The sequence below is a fragment of the Trachypithecus francoisi genome, unplaced genomic scaffold (assembly GCF_009764315.1).
Source record: "Trachypithecus francoisi isolate TF-2019V2 unplaced genomic scaffold, Tfra_2.0 Lachesis_group4, whole genome shotgun sequence".
In the NCBI taxonomy this organism is placed as follows: domain Eukaryota; kingdom Metazoa; phylum Chordata; class Mammalia; order Primates; family Cercopithecidae; genus Trachypithecus; species Trachypithecus francoisi.
This window is the reverse complement of record NW_022681469.1, coordinates 115,929,290-115,946,283: the sequence shown is the minus strand read 5'-3', so window position 1 is coordinate 115,946,283 and position 16,994 is coordinate 115,929,290. Positions and strand designations below refer to the sequence as shown.

At 50.7% G+C, this 16,994-nt stretch overlaps 1 protein-coding gene across 1 annotated transcript in view; it reads right to left on the bottom strand.

The window, feature by feature from the left end:
• Window positions 1-16,994, bottom strand: part of MUC12 (mucin 12, cell surface associated) — a 41,363-nt gene that overhangs the window by 7,572 nt on the left and 16,797 nt on the right. Inside the window, 10 exon segments of the mRNA XM_033192129.1 lie at window positions 1,474-1,538; window positions 1,860-1,987; window positions 4,063-4,164; window positions 5,141-6,199; window positions 6,202-6,363; window positions 6,366-6,701; window positions 6,704-6,772; window positions 6,775-6,808; window positions 6,811-7,943; window positions 10,018-11,998. Of these exon segments, the coding sequence (XP_033048020.1) occupies window positions 1,474-1,538; window positions 1,860-1,987; window positions 4,063-4,164; window positions 5,141-6,199; window positions 6,202-6,363; window positions 6,366-6,701; window positions 6,704-6,772; window positions 6,775-6,808; window positions 6,811-7,943; window positions 10,018-11,998 (5,069 nt within the window).

Sequence of the window (16,994 nt, the reverse complement as noted above, 5' to 3'; positions counted from 1 at the left end):
ACTCGGGAAGCTAAGGCAGGATAATCACTTGAACCCGCGAGGTGGAGGCTGCAGTGAGCTGAGATTGCACCACTGCACTCCAGCAAGACTCTGTCTCAGAAAAAGCAGAACAAAAAAATTACAAAAATTAGCCAAGCATGATGGCACAGGCCTGTAGTCCCAGCTACTCAAGAGGCTGAGATGGGAGGATTGCTTGAACCTGAGAGGTTGAGCCTACAATGTGCTGTGATTATGCCACTGCATTCCAGCCTGGGCAAGAGAGCAAGACCCTGCCCCCCTGAGCCCCCCAAAATAAGACCTTTTAGGGCATATTCCACTGCTGTATCATGCAACTACTCCATGTGGCTGGGCCCTGGGCACTTGAAAGTTGACGTGGTGCACACCAAACTCATCACCTCCTTCCCCCATTCTACCTCTCATGACATTCCTTGACCCAGCACAGGGCACCCCACACCTCCAGCAGCCCAGAAATCTGCCCTCATTCCTAATTCTTCTCTCCCTCCTCTCCCACAGCAAATCCCATGGTCTGCTGATCCTGCCTCCCAAAGACCTTTCACACTGGACCCGTTTTCTCCTATACTGTCACCTATCTGGTGTAGGCCACCATCATCTCCAGTACAGACTTCTGCTTATGCAATCTCCACCCTACAGCCGGACTGAGCTGTCTACTCTGCAGACCAGACACTATCACCCGTGGGCCTACACTGCTGATGCCGAAAGTCTGACTAACTTGGCATGAGCCATCTTTCCAACCTCCTCCCCAATTACTGCTCCTTTGCTCTTAAGCACCCAGCTGTTCTGAACGTCTTTAGGTTCCTGGAATCTGCCCTCCTCTGTCTCCCCTCTGGGCTCCTTCTCATTGATTCCCGCTGCTGCAACTGCCTCTCCTTCCCTTCCCCCTCTCTGGATCATTCCTCCTCATCCTTCAAGCCTCAGTTTTGCTGTAACTTTTTTTTTTTTTGGTAGAGATGGGGTCTCGCTATGTTGCCCAGGCTAGTCTCGAATTCCTGGTCTGAAGTGATCCTCCCGCCTTGGCCTCCCAAAGCATTGAAATTACATGCATGAGCCACCATGCCCAGCCTGTTGCCAGTTTTCCCGGGAAGAATTCCCTCTGCCTCACCAAGCTTTGCTTTTGGGACCTCTCCCAGGGCACCCTGTGTGCCCCTCACTGTAACTCTAAGCAGACTGCACAACCACTTTTCCATCTGTGTTCTGCCACTCTGAGCTCCAGGAAAACGGGACTACTGTGTTCCCAGCACCCAGCAGGGGGCTGGCTTTCAACAAATGTGTGTTGACTGGATTAATGAATGAAGAATGAATGGTCTCACAGTCCCCCGCTCTTACCAAGCAGCTGCAGTCCTCTCTGACCCAACCAGGTATTGACATTCTAGCCATTCATGATAGGAGGAGGCAGGAAAGCAGGGACAAGGAGGATTTCCCCACATCTATAAACCTGCCCCCCAATATACTCACAGCAATCTCCTAATGTTTACCCCTCTATACTGCGGAAGATCGTCGCCCGTCAAAACGACATCCATCTGAAAGAAACAAGGCAGTGAAGTTCACACAGAGCTAAAGCGTGAAGACTCTCCTGTTCCCCGTCTCGAGGCAGCCCTAGGCACCCTTCTGTGGAGCCCACGTAAGACCCCATAGGAAGAACCACCAACCCAGGAAGCTCCCTCTGCCATAATGTGGGTCATGTGGGGCTGAAGGCTCGAAACTCTCAGAGGACCTCCTTAGGGAGACTGGTGGGGAGGGGGCTCATGAGCAGAACTCAGATCACTAAGTCAGGGTGCACCCCCCAATTTCCTCTCACATGGGACATCACCCTGGGGTGTCTGGGTGTGCCCTGGTCTTACCCGATTCTTGAAGAGGCTACTGAAGTTCTGGTATTCCTGGGAGGATGAGTCATTCATCTGTTCTGTGAAATTTCTGTAAGTCACTTTCACTGTCATACCTAAAGTGGCATTGAGTTTTTCTGGGGTTTCTGTGGGAAAAGGCCATGGTATGTGTGAGACAGCGACCTCCCAATAATGTCCTCAAGTATTGATACATTCTCTGCCTGTGGGTGTCTTGCAGATGAAGGAAACTTAACAGGAAGGTGGGGGTCACTGAGACTTCTGTTCCCTGTCTCCCAAAACCCTTAGGAGCCAGTGGCCAGAAGGGAAAGGGACAGTACTAAGTACAGAAGCCCTCTGATGAGAGGTACAGGTGAGCTAATGGAAAGGGCCCTGGGCCAGGTGTTGTGGCTCACACCTGTAATCCCAGTGCATTGGGGAGATGGGAAGACCTGCCTGGGCAACAAAGTGAGACCCTGTCTCCACAAAAGTAAAAACATTAGCCAGGCGTGGTGGTGCACACCTATAGTCCCAGCTACTCGGGAGGCTGAGACCAGAGGATAACTTGAGCCCAGGAGTGCAAGGCTGCAGTGAACTATGATCTGCACCTCTGCACTCCAGCCTGGGCCACAGAGTGAGACCCTATCTCAAAAGAAAGGGAGATTCCTAAAACTAAAAATAGAGCTACCATACAATCCAGCAATCCCACTGCTGGGTATATATCCAAAAGAAAGGAAATCAGTACATCGAAGAGATCTCTGCACTCCCATGTTTGTTGCTGTTCACAATAGCCAAGACTTGGAAGCAACCTCAGTGTCCATCAACAGATGAATGTATAGAGAAGACCTGGTACATATACACAGTGGAGTACTATTCAGCCATTAAAAAGAATGAGATCCTGTCAATTGCAACAACATGGATGAAGCTGGAGGTCATTGTTAAGTGAAATAAGCCAGGCACAGAAAGACAAACATTGCATGTTCTCACTTATTGGTGGAATCTAAAAGTCCAAACAATTGAACTCATGGAGGCAGAGTAGAAGGATGGTTACCAGAGGCTGGGAAGGGTAATGGGGTGCCGGTGAGACGGAGGTGGGCATGGTTAATGGGTACAAAAAATGCATAGTTAGAAAGAATGAGTAAGACCTGGTATTTAACACAACAGCATGACTATAGTCAATAAGAATTTAATTGTACATTTAAAAATAACTAAAATAGCTGGGCGCGATGGCTCATGCCTGTAATCCCAGCACTTTGGGAGGCCGAGGCAGGCAGATCACCTAAGATCGGGAGTTCCAGACCAGCCTGGCCAATATGGTGAAACTCCGTCTCTATTAAAAATACAAAAATTAGGCCGGGCGCGGTGGCTCAAGCCTGTAATCCCAGCACTTTGGGAGGCCGAGACGGGCGGATCACGAGGTCAGGAGATCGAGACCATCCTGGCTAACACGGTGAAACCCCGTCTCTACTAAAATATACAAAAAATTAGCCGGCGAGATGGCGGGCGCCTGTAGTCCCAGCTACTCGGGAGGCTGAGGCGAGAGAATGGCGTAAACCCGGGAGGCGGAGCTTGCAGTGAGCTGAGATCCGGCCACTGCACTCCAGCCTGGGCGACAGAGCGAGACTCCGTCTCAAAAAAAAAAAAAAAAAAAAAAAAAAAAAAAAAAATACAAAAAATTAGCCGGCATGGTGACCCACGCCTGTAATCTCAACTACTCAGGATGCTGAGGCAGGAGAATCGCCTGAATCCAGGAGGTGGAGGTTGCAGTGAACCAAGATCGTGCCACTGCACTCCAGCCTGGGAGACAGAGCGAGACTCCCTCTCAAAAAATAAAATAAAATAAAATAACGAAAATAGCACAATTGGATTGTTTGTAACATGAAGATTAAATGCTTGAGGGAATGGGCACCCTATTTTCCATGCTGTGATTATTACACATTGCATTCCTGTAACCAGACATCTCATGTATGCTCCATAAATATATACATCTACTATGTATCCCTAAAAATTAAAAATTAAAAAAAAACGACCACCCCATTTTTCTACCTTCTACTTTCGTCCCTGAAGGCAGAGGTAGAAGGTTCATGCTCTCCCTACAGTGTTGCTGGGAAGAGTCACACCTTCTCCACCTGCAAGTGAGGCAGTGGTTGATCCAACACTGCCATGCTGTTTTCAGGGGTCAAAGGCCCTGCAAAGAGCTGCAGGTCTCAGAAAAGGTCATTACCTACAAGGAAGGATTCCAGAGGGGACAAGCACTGGTAACCAACGTAGCCTTGGGGACAGACGCATTGTTTTCCATTCCAGATTTGTCCTTCCTGGCATGACCCTGTGGAGAGAGAGAATCCACAGCAGTCACCACAGGAGCCCAAAGGGCAAAAACACGCACTCCCATTCTAGGTCCAGTCACTGAGCATCGCACTGGAGAGGAGGATGGTGCCAGATGACCATGCAGCGACGAAGACGCCTCTGCTGCCACCCCCACCCCTGGGAGATAGTAAGAAAGGGAGGAGGAACAGCAGACAGTAAGGAAACAAAAGATACAACAGCTCCAGCTATGAAAAAAGCACTCATGTATCAAAAGAGAACAACTCTACCCCTGGGATCACCTGGAAAAGCAAGGAGAAAGAGTTGGAAATGTGAAACAAAACCACAGGAGGCCAAAGCAGATGCAGATTCTCATGACGACAGAGAGAAGGTGGGCGGGCGCGGTGGCTCATGCCTGTAATCCCAGCACTTTGGGAGGCTGAGGTGGGTGGATCACATGAGGTCAGGAGTTTGCAGCTAGCCTGGTCAACATGGTAAAAACTCATCTCTACTAAAAATATAAAAATTAGCTGGGCGTGGTGGTGGGCACCTGTAATCTCAGCGACTCGGGAGGATGAGGCAGGAGAATCGCTTGAACCCAGGAGGCAGAGGTTGCAGTGAGCCAAGATCTTGCCATTGCACTCCACCCTGGGCAACAGAGCAAGACTCTGTCTCAAAAAAAAAAAAAGAAAAAGAAAAAGAAAAGAAACAGAGAGAAGGGGTTCATGGAAGGATGCAAAAACAAACAAACAACAACAACAATAGCAAAGCCACCCTGGAGTCATAGAGGAAGGAGAGATTGTCATCGTAGATGTATGGGGACCAGTGAATGCCACATGAACACTGGAAGTGATATCAAACCCAGAAACTGGATAGTCAGTAGACCAAAGTAAAGTGGAAGATAGACGAAAAGAACCAAGAGTTTGTAATGGATGAAGACGACTCATGGACAGGCCTGGAGAAGAAGCTAAATGTGGATGAAATTGAAAGACTAGTACCTGGCACTAAAGTTTGCAGGCTTTCAGGAGACGCAATTGTAAAAGGGAAGCTTGGACTGGTGTGGAAGGTGGTAGATTCCCCAGTGAGGCCTGATGTGCTGGAACTGGCAGGAAACAGGGTTGTGTAAGTAGTGGATGGGCTCATGTAGAAAGTTGTAGATTCGCCAACGAGGGCTGAGGTTGTGGAGTGGGGAGGTAAGGGTGTTGTTACAGTTGCGTCTGAGCTGCTGTGGAAGGCTGTTGAATCCTCACCAAGGTCTGTGGTGGTAAGGGTGGCAGGTAACACTATTTCGGTGGAGACTGGGCTACCAGGGAAGGCTGTAGGTTGTTCACTATGAATGGAGGTTCTGGTACTGTGAGAAAACACTGTGGTTTCAGTTAAGCTTGGTCCGCTGTAGATGGTGGTAGATTCCTCACTGAGGCCTGGCGTGGTGGTGCTGGCCGGTGACGCTGTTGAGTGAGTTGAGCCCGGTTGGCTATGGGAGGTGGTGGATTCTTCACTGACGCCTAGGCTTGTCATGCTGGCAGGTGAGAGTGTTGTGGCCGGTGATCTGGGGCTACTGTGGAAGGTGGTAGATGTCTCACTGAGGCCTGTTGTTGTGGTACTGCCAGGTGACGTTGTTGTTTCATTTGCGCCTGGACTGATGGGTGAGACTGTAGATTCTCCACGACCTGAGGCTGTGGAGTGGGCGGGTGAGGGTGCTGTTCCAGTTGCATCTGGACTGCTGTGGACTATTGTTGATTCCTCACCATGGCCCAAACTTGTGGAGCTGACCGAAAAGTGGGTTGTTGGAGCTGAGATCGGGCTGCTGTGGTAGGATGTAGATACATCAACAAAGGCTGATGTGGTAGTAGGAGGTGCAGCCGTAGTGTCCTTTGAGCTTGACCAGCTCGCGAGGGTGGTAGCTTCTCCCCGATGGGTTGTAGAGCCGACAGAGGACAGTGTTGTGTGTGGTGAGCCAGTGGTGCTGTGGACGGGCGTAGATGCTTCAACGAGGCCTGAGGGTGTGGTGTTGTCAGGGAAGAGTGTGGTGTGAGTGGAGCCTGGGCTGCTGTGAACGTTGTGGATGCTTGACCAAGGGATGATGCTGTGGTCCTGTCAGGGGACAGTGTTGTGTCTGTTGAGCCTGGGCTGCTGTGGGAAGTTGTAGATTCCTGACTGTGGCCTGGTACGGTGGTGCTGTCAGGAAACGCCGTTGTGTGCATTGACCACGGTCGGCTGAGGAGGTGGTGGATTCTTCACTGACACCTGAGCTTGTGGTGCTGACAGGTGAGAGTCTTGTGTCTGGGGATCTGGGGCTGCTGTGGAAAGTGGTCGATTTCTCACTGAGGCCTGGTGTTGTGGTACTGCCAGGTAACACTGTTGTTTCCACTGAGCCTGAACTGATGGGTGAGGTTGTAGATTGTCCAACAAGAGCAGAGGCCGTGGGGCGGGTCGGTAAGAATGTGGTTTCCATTGCGTCTGGGCTGCTGTGGGATGCTGTTGATTCCTCCCTATGGCCTGCGGTTGTGGAGCTGTCAGGGAAGTGTGTTGTTGCAGTTGAGCCTGGCTGCTGTCGTCGGTAGTAGATTCTTCAACAGGGGTAGTTGTGGTGCTGGGAGGTGAAGGTGCTGTGTGAGTTGAGCCTGGGTGGTCTGGAAGGTGGTAGATTCTCCCTGAACGCCTCCCTGAGGCTTGTGGAGCTGGCAGGCGACAGTGTTGTGTGTCGTGAGCCAGTGCTGCTGTGGATGGGTGTGGACGCTTCATCGAGGCCTGAGGTTGTGGTGTTTTCGTGTGAGACTGTGGTTTCAGTGGAGCCTGGGCTGCCGTGGAAGGTTGTAAAATCTTGATCAAGGGATGAGGCTGTGGTGCTACCAGGGGACAGTGTTGTGTCTGTTGAGCTTTGGCTGCTGTGGGAAGTTGTAGGTTCCTGACTGAGGCCTGACATGGTGGTGCTGTCGGGGAATGCTGTTGTGTGCTTTGAGCCTGGTTGACTAAGGGATGTGCTGGATTCTTCACTGACGCCTGAGCTTGTTGTGGTTGCAGGTGAGAGTGTTGCATCTGGTGATCTGGGGCTAGTGTAGAAGGTGGTAGATTTCTCACTGAGGCTTGGTGATGTGGTACTGCCAGGTAAAGTTGTTGTTGTATCAGTGGAGGTTGGACTCCTGGGTGAGGTTGTAGGTTGTCCAACAAGGCCTGAGTTTGTGGAGCGGGCAGGTGAGAGTGTTGTTCCACTTGAGCCTGAGGTGCTGGGGAAGGTTCTTGGTTCCTGACCGAGGTCTGTGGTTGTGAGGGTGGCAGGTAACACTGTTTGGGTGGAGACAAGGCTGCCGGGGAAGGCTGTAGATGGCTCAGTGAGTCCCAAGGTGGTGGTGCCCTCAGTGAACAGTGTTGTGTGAGTTGATGCTGGCAGGCTGTGGAAGGTTGTGGATTCTTCCCCAGGAATTGAGGTTGTGCTGCTGCGAGGGGACACTGTGGTTTCAGTTGAGCGTGGTCTGCTGTAGATGGTGGTAGATTCCTCACTGAGGCCTGGCGTGGTGGTGCTGGCCGGTGACGCTGTTGAGTGAGTTGAGCCCGGTTGGCTATGGGAGGTGGTGGATTCTTCACTGACGCCTAGGCTTGTCATGCTGGCAGGTGAGAGTGTTGTGGCCGGTGATCTGGGGCTACTGTGGAAGGTGGTAGATGTCTCACTGAGGCCTGTTGTTGTGGTACTGCCAGGTGACGTTGTTGTTTCATTTGCGCCTGGACTGATGGGTGAGACTGTAGATTCTCCACGACCTGAGGCTGTGGAGTGGGCGGGTGAGGGTGCTGTTCCAGTTGCATCTGGACTGCTGTGGACTATTGTTGATTCCTCACCATGGCCCAAACGTGGGACCGAAACGGTGAGAGTAGGGGCTGATCGGGCTGCTGTGTAGGTAGATACATCACAAAGGCTGATGTGGTAGTAGGAGGTGCAGCCGTAGTGTCCTTTGAGCTTGACCAGCTCGCGAGGGTGGTAGCTTCTCCCCGATGGGTTGTAGAGCCGACAGAGGACAGTGTTGTGTGTGGTGAGCCAGTGGTGCTGTGGACGGGCGTAGATGCTTCAACGAGGCCTGAGGGTGTGGTGTTGTCAGGGAAGAGTGTGGTGTGAGTGGAGCCTGGGCTGCTGTGGAACGTTGTGGATGCTTGACCAAGGGATGATGCTGTGGTCCTGTCAGGGGACAGTGTTGTGTCTGTTGAGCCTGGGCTGCTGTGGGAAGTTGTAGATTCCTGACTGTGGCCTGGTACGGTGGTGCTGTCAGGAAACGCCGTTGTGTGCATTGACCACGGTCGGCTGAGGGAGGTGGTGGATTCTTCACTGACACCTGAGCTTGTGGTGCTGACAGGTGAGAGTCTTGTGTCTGGGGATCTGGGGCTGCTGTGGAAAGTGGTCGATTTCTCACTGAGGCCTGGTGTTGTGGTACTGCCAGGTAACACTGTTGTTTCCACTGAGCCTGAACTGATGGGTGAGGTTGTAGATTGTCCAACAAGAGCAGAGGCCGTGGGGCGGGTCGGTAAGAATGTGGTTTCCATTGCGTCTGGGCTGCTGTGGGATGCTGTTGATTCCTCCCTATGGCCTGCGGTTGTGGAGCTGTCAGGGAAGTGTGTTGTTGCAGTTGAGCCTGGGCTGCTGTCGTCGGTAGTAGATTCTTCAACAGGGGTAGTTGTGGTGCTGGGAGGTGAAGGTGCTGTGTGAGTTGAGCCTGGGTGGGTCTGGAAGGTGGTAGATTCTCCCTGAACGCCTCCCTGAGGGCTTGTGGAGCTGGCAGGCGACAGTGTTGTGTGTCGTGAGCCAGTGCTGCTGTGGATGGGTGTGGACGCTTCATCGAGGCCTGAGGTTGTGGTGTTTTCGTGTGAGACTGTGGTTTCAGTGGAGCCTGGGCTGCCGTGGAAGGTTGTAAAATCTTGATCAAGGGATGAGGCTGTGGTGCTACCAGGGGACAGTGTTGTGTCTGTTGAGCTTTGGCTGCTGTGGGAAGTTGTAGGTTCCTGACTGAGGCCTGACATGGTGGTGCTGTCGGGGAATGCTGTTGTGTGCTTTGAGCCTGGTTGACTAAGGGATGTGCTGGATTCTTCACTGACGCCTGAGCTTGTTGTGGTTGCAGGTGAGAGTGTTGCATCTGGTGATCTGGGGCTAGTGTAGAAGGTGGTAGATTTCTCACTGAGGCTTGGTGATGTGGTACTGCCAGGTAAAGTTGTTGTTGTATCAGTGGAGGTTGGACTCCTGGGTGAGGTTGTAGGTTGTCCAACAAGGCCTGAGTTTGTGGAGCGGGCAGGTGAGAGTGTTGTTCCACTTGAGCCTGAGGTGCTGGGGAAGGTTCTTGGTTCCTGACCGAGGTCTGTGGTTGTGAGGGTGGCAGGTAACACTGTTTGGGTGGAGACAAGGCTGCCGGGGAAGGCTGTAGATGGCTCAGTGAGTCCCAAGGTGGTGGTGCCCTCAGTGAACAGTGTTGTGTGAGTTGATGCTGGCAGGCTGTGGAAGGTTGTGGATTCTTCCCCAGGAATTGAGGTTGTGCTGCTGCGAGGGCACTGTGGTTTCAGTTGAGCGTGGTCTGCTGTAGATGGTGGTAGATTCCTCACTGAGGCCTGGCGTGGTGGTGCTGGCCGGTGACGCTGTTGAGTGAGTTGAGCCCGTTGGCTATGGGAGGTGGTGGATTCTTCACTGACGCCTAGGCTTGTCATGCTGGCAGGTGAGAGTGTTGTGGCCGTGATCTGGGGCTACTGTGGAAGGTGGTAGATGTCTCACTGAGGCCTGTTGTTGTGGTACTGCCAGGTGACGTTGTTGTTTCATTTGCGCCTGGACTGATGGGTGAGACTGTAGATTCTCCACGACCTGAGGCTGTGGAGTGGGCGGGTGAGGGTGCTGTTCCAGTTGCATCTGGGCTGCTGTGGACTATTGTTGATTCCTCACCATGGCCCAAACTTGTGGAGCTGACCGAAAAGTGGGTTGTTGGAGTTGAGTTCTGGCTGCTGTGGTAGGATGTAGATACATCAACAAAGGCTGATGTGGTAGTAGGAGGTGCAGCCGTAGTGTCCTTTGAGCTTGACCAACTCGTGAGGATGGTAGCTTCTCCCCGATGGGTTGTAGAGCCGACAGAGGACAGTGTTGTGTGTGGTGAGCCAGTGGTGCTGTGGACGGGCGTAGATGCTTCAACGAGGCCTGAGGGTGTGGTGTTGTCAGGGAAGAGTGTGGTGTGAGTGGAGCCTGGGCTGCTGTGGAACGTTGTGGATGCTTGACCAAGAGATGATGCTGTGGTCCTGTCAGGGGACAGTGTTGTGTCTGTTGAGCCTGGGCTGCTGTGGGAAGTTGTAGATTCCTGACTGTGGCCTGGTACGGTGGTGCTGTCAGGAAACGCCGTTGTGTGCATTGACCACGGTCGGCTGAAGGAGGTGGTGGATTCTTCACTGACACCTGATCTTGTGGTGCTGGCAGGTGAGAGTCTTGTGTCTGGGGATCTGGGGCTGCTGTGGAAAGTGGTCGATTTCTCACTGAGGCCTGGTGTTGTGGTACTGCCAGGTAACATTGTTGTTTCCACTGAGCCTGAACTGATGGGTGACGTTGTAGATTCTCCAACAAGAGCAGAGACCGTGGGGCGGGTCGGTAAGAATGTGGTTTCCATTGCGTCTGGGCTGCTGTGGGATGCTGTTGATTCCTCTCTATGGCCTGTGGTTGTGGAGATGTCAGGGAAGTGCATTGTTGCAGGAGTGCCCAGGCTGCTGTGGTAACTTGAAGATTCTTTAACAAAGGCAGATGTGGTTCTAGGAGGTGACAGTGTTGTGTGAGTTGGGCTTCCTACAGTTGGGCTGTAGGAAGTTGTTGATTCTTCACTGCGTCCTGAAGTTGTCGTGCTCTCAGGGAATAGTGCTGCCTCCATTGAGCCTGGGCTGCTGTGGGTAGTTTTTGATTTTTCACTGAGGCCTGATGTTTTGGTACTGGCCAGTAATAGCGTTGTATGCTCTGAGTCTGGCATGCTGAGGATGGTTGTAGTCTTCTCACTGAGCCCTGAAGTTGTAGCGCTGGCAGGTAATAGTGTTGTGTGCATTGAGCCTGGTCGGCTGTGGGATGTGTTGAGTTCTTCCCTGATGCCTGAGCTTGTCTTGCTGGCAGGGGAAAGTGTTGTGTCTGCTGCTCTGGGGCTACTGTAGATGGTGGTAGGTTTCTTACTGAGGCCTGGTGTTGTGGTACTGCCACTTAACATTGCTGTTTCCGTTGAGCCTGAACTGATGGGTGATACTGTGTATTCTCCAAGAACTGAGGTTGTGGAGCGGGTAGGTAAGAGTGTTGTTCCAGTTCCTTCTGGGCTGCTGTGGACTTTTGTTGATTCCTCACCATAGTGCAAGGTTTTTGAGCTGGCAGAAAATTGTGTTGTTGTAGTTGAGGTCTGTCTGCTGTGGTAGGTTGTAGATACTTCAACAGGGGCTGATGTGGTGCTAGGATGTGAAGGTATTGTGTCATTTGAGCTTAGCCAGCTCTGGAAATTTCTAGATTCTTCCTGAAGGCCAGCGCTTGTGGAACTGGCAGGGGACAGTGTTATGTGTGTTGAGCCAGTGCTGTTGTGGACGTGTTTAGATGTTTCAATGATGCCTGAGCTTGTGGCACTATGAGGGAAGATTGTTGTGTGACTGGAGCCTTGGCTGCTGTGGAAGGTTGTATATTTCGAGCCCTCTGAGATGGTGGCAGAGACAATGGGTTTTACGGTAGTAAATTTGGTTAATACCCCATAGCCACTAAAAGTGGTAAAAGAGTCACTTGAACTGGGTGTGGATGCAGAACTTGTATTATCTTCAGTACTAGTGCTTTCTGTTGAGCCTGTGAGTTGAGAGAAACCAGAGAAAGTGCTATGATTTATGACTGTCTCCTACAGTAGCCCCAGATCACCAGACAGATGTGGTGCTAGTCAACTCTGACACATCCAGGCTGGAAGATACCTGGTCACCTCGTGATATTGAAGCTCAAGTCCCTCTTTCAGGGGCATAGGAAGGGTCGAGTAAACCTGTAGATTTGAAGAAATCTCACTGGTGGTGTAGACTAGCAGTCCCCAACCTTTTTGGCACCAGGGACCGATTTCATGGAAGACAATTTTTCCAAGGACTGGAGCTGGGGGCTGTTGGGGAATGGTTCCAGGATGATTCAAGCACATTACATTTACCATTAGATTCTCATAAGGAGGGTGCATGCACAGTTCACAATAGGGTTAGAGCTCAGCTTTGCTGGCCCGTTGCTCACTTCTTGCTGTGAGTCCTAGTTCCTAACAGGCCACGGACCAGTTCTGGTCTGGGGCCAGGGGGTTGGGGACCCCTCGTGTAGACCTTTGTGTCTTCTGTGGAATATAACCCTTTGGCTAGTGGGCAAGGTGTCACTAGATAATTTTCTGAGTCTTGACTGTAATTTGTAACTTGAATTTTTAGGGCCGGGTGTGGTGGCTTGTGCCTGTAATCCCAACACTTTGGGAGGCCAAGACGTGTGGATCACTTGCAGTCAGGAGTTTGAGACCAGTTTGGCCAACATAGTGAAACCCCATCTCTACTAAAAATACAAAAAAACTTGCCAGGTGTGGTGGTGCACACCGGTTATCCCAGCTACTTGGGAGACTAGGGAACAAGAATCACTTGAACCCAGGAGGTGGAGGTTGCAGTGAGCTGAGATCATGACACTGCACTCCAGCCTGGTGACAGAGTGAGACATCGTCTCAAAAAAGAAGAATAAGAAGAAGGAGAAGGAGGAGAAGGAACTTGAATTGTTAGTAGTGTGGCTCTGGGTTTTGACATCTGTATAGTGGTGGAGTACTGTACTTATATGCCTCTGTCCAGTATCACCTGCTGTTTCCACCCTAGCCACACTGGGACATGTTCATCTATCAAGGTGCTCAGGCATCAACTCCAGCAGAAGGTTGAACTCCCACAAATGCCCCCACACACATTCCTTCTGTTCCTCACATTCTGCGTTTTGCAGACCTTATATTGTCTGGCTTACACATTGTACTTGTCCATTTTCACACTGCTGATAAAAACATACTCAAGGCCAGGTGTGGTGGTTCATGCCTGTAATCCTAGCACTTTGGGAGGCCAAGGTGGCAGATCACTTGAGGTCAGGAGTTTGAAACAAGCCTAGGCATCATTGTGAAACCCAGTCTGTACTAAAAATACAAAAATTAGCCAGGTGTTGTGGCAGCCACCTGTAATCCCAGCTACTTGGGAGGCTGAGGCAGGAGAATCACTTGAACCCGGGTGGCAGAGGTTGCAGTGAGCTGAGATCGCACCACTGCTGTCCAGCCTGGGTGACAGAGCGAGACTCTGTCTCAAAAAACAGAAGAAGAAGAGGAAGAGGAAGAAGAAAGAAGAAGAAGAGGAAGAAGAAGGAGGAGGAGGAGGAGGAGGAGGAAGAGGGGGAGGAGAAGGAGGAAGAGGAGAAGGAAGAAGAATAGGAGGAGGAGGAGGAAGAGGAAGACATACCAGAGACTGGGTAAGTTATACAGAACAAATGGTTTAATGAACTCACAGTTCCACATGGCTGGGGAAGCCTCACAATCATGGTGGAAAGTGAAAGGCACATCTTACATGGCAGCAGGCAAGAGACAGGATGAGAGTCGAGTGAAAGGGGTTTCCCCTGATAAAACCATCAGATCTCGTGAGACTTACTTATTCATTACCACAAGAACAGTATGGGGGAACGTGCCCCCATGATTCAATTGTCTCCCACTGGGTCCTTCCCACAACACATGGGAATTATGGAAGCTAAAATTCAAGATGAGATTTGGGTGGGGACACAGCCAAACCATATCACACATGATCTGACAAGTCTCTCTTCCTCATCCTTGACATCTGAGAGATCCCTTTGACCTCTAACTCTGTAGCTGCCAACCCAGGAAAAACAGAAGAGCTAAGGCAGTCACCCATTCCATGGACAATTCTCTCTGTCCTTTCTCTCCAGATGCATTACATACACAAGAGCTAGCCACCTCTATTAGGCCTTTCTTGCATTGCTATAAAGAAATACCTGAGCCTGGGTCATTTATAAAGAAAAGAGGTCTAATTGACTCACAGTTCTGCAGGCCGTACAAGAAGGATGGTGCTGATGTTTGCTTCCAGGGAGGTTTCAGGAAGCTTCCAATCATGGCGGAAGGTGAAGGGAGAGCAGGCTGGTCACATGGCAAAAGCAGAAGCAAGAGAGAGGCAAAGGGTGTAGGGGAGGGACCACACACATTTCTTTTTCCTTTTTTTTTTTTTTGAGACAGCCTGTCATTCAGTCTGGAGTGCATTGGCGCAATCTTGGCTCATTGCAGACTCCGGCTCCTGGGTTCAAGTGATTCTTCTGACTCAGCCTCCCGAGTAGCTGGGATTACAGGTGCCCACCACTGCACCTGGCTAATTTTTGTATTTTTTTTTTTTTTTTTTGCATAACATGTATCTTTAATTTTATTTTTCTGTAGATGTGAACAATAATTTGGTTATCTGCAATAGGTAAGAAACAGACAACTGCAGTTTTGATGGGAATCTGAAAGGTTGGACCTGACAGGGGCATACAAAGGGTGATGCTCCTGATGAGACAATGAAAGGTGATGAGAACACTTGGGATAAAAAGAATGCCTGAGGGGTCGTGCCCTGGTTGGTTCCATGGGGGAGTATTAGACTCTCATTAAAAAAAAAAAAGAGGCCGGGCGCGGTGGCTCAAGCCTGTAATCCCAGCACTTTGGGAGGCCGAGACGGGCGGATCACGAGGTCAGGAGATCGAGACCATCCTGGCTAACAGGGTGAAACCCCGTCTCTACTAAAAAAATACAAAAAACTAGCCGGGCGAGGTGGCGGGCGCCTGTAGTCCCAGCTACTCGGGAGGCTGAGGCAGGAGAATGGTGTAAACCCGGGAGGCGGAGCTTGCAGTGAGCTGAGATCCGGCCACTGCACTCCAGCCTGGGCGACAGAGCGAGACTCCGTCTCAAAAAAAAAAAAAAAAAAAAAAAAAAGAAAGAGCAGAGGCTATAATTTTTGTATTTTTAGTAGAGACAGAGTTTCACCATGATGGCCAAGCAGATATCGAACTCCTGACCTCAAATGATCTGCCCACCTTGGCCTCCCAAAGTGCTAGGATTACGGGTGTGAGCCACCAAACCCAGCCAACGCCACATGCTTCTTTCCTTTTTTTTTTTTTTTTTTTTTGATGTAGTTTCGCTCTTGTTGCCCAGGCTGGAGTGCAATGGCGCAATCTTGGCTCACTGCAACCTCTGCCTCCTGAGTTCAAGCAATTCTCCTGCCTCAGCCTCCCAAGTAGCTGGGATTACAGGCATGCACCACCATGCCCAGCTAATTTTGTATTTTTAGTAAAGATGGGTTTTCTCCATGTTGGTCAGGCTGGTCTCAAACTCCTGACCTCAGGTGATCTACTTGCCTTGGCCTCCCGAAGTGCTGGGATTACAGGCGTGAGCCACTGTGCCCGGCCCACACACTTCTAAAAGACCAGATCTTGTGTGAACTCAGAATGAGAGCTCACTCATAACCAAGGGGATGGTCCAAGCCATTCAACAGGGATCTGCCCCCATAATCCAAACACCTCCCACCAGGCCCCACCTACAACACTGGGGATTACAACTCAACATGAGATTTGGATGATGACAAATATTCAAGCGCTATCATCACTTTTCTTGGAACACTGCCACCTCTACCTGGTCATCCTGCAGCCCTCGTAGCCTGCCCAGGGAGCACCTCCTCCACCCTGGTTTAGGCCCACTCGAAGGGCTACAACTGTAAAAAAAAAAAAAAAACATTAGCTAGTCTGGGTGCAGTGACTCATGCCCATAATCCCAGCACTTTGGGAGGCTGAGGCAGGCAAATCACTTGAGGTCAGGAGTCCAAGACCAGCCTGGCCAACACAGCAAAACCCCGTCTCTACTAAAAATACAAAAATTAGCCAGTCATGATGGCATGGGCTTGCATTCCCAGCTACTTGGGAGGCTGAGACAGGAGGGTCTCTTGAACCAGGGAGGCAGAGGTTGCAGTGAGCCGAGATCGCACCATTGCACTCCAGCCTGGGTGACAGAGTGAGACTCCATCTCAAAAACGAAGCATTATCTTGGCCCTGGGCTGGAGGAGCTACTGTATCTTCTCTGTGCTACTTAGAACATGTGACAGTACACGTAGGATTCCATTTTCCTATGTAAAACAGACATATAATTCCTGGCTTTCTTCATCCTGCCTATGAAATGAATCAGACTGTATATGCACAGAATCTGTGACAGTAGTGCCATCAGCCCAGGAGTTATTAGGAATTCTACAGGATGATGTATAAGGGACTTCCTTGAGAGGACAGGGTGTGTGGCCTTTTGTCCCATCTGTCAATCTCCAAGATGCCGGGAGCTGCATTCTTCTCACTTGTCTCAGGAAGGCCAACCTTGGCCCCTGGCAGAGGAGACAGTTCAGTCCACCAGAGCAGAGGCACCCTCCACCATCCCAGATGGCCCCAGTTTTACAGAGTCACGAAAGAGACACATAGTCACAGGGAGAGGCTAGGAGCTGGACCAGGATGGAAGGCCGGGGTGGAGGGGTAGACAGAGCACTATCAAATCATTGATCGATGCAGTTCAGGTCAAAGGCAATAATGCCTAAGATTTTTTGGAATTCTAACTTCATGGAAAAGATGGAAAAGATGGCTTGATGTTTGGGGGAGATTTTTGGGTTTTGTTGGCTTTTTTTTTTTTTTCTTCAACAGGGTCTCACTCTGTTACTTAGGCTGGGGATTACAGTTCACCATGAGATCTGGGAAGGGATAAATATTCAAACTATATCACCATCCTATTTCTAGCCTGGAGTCACTGCAGCCCCAAACTCCCAGGCTGGAGTGATCCTCCTACCTCGGCCTCCCAA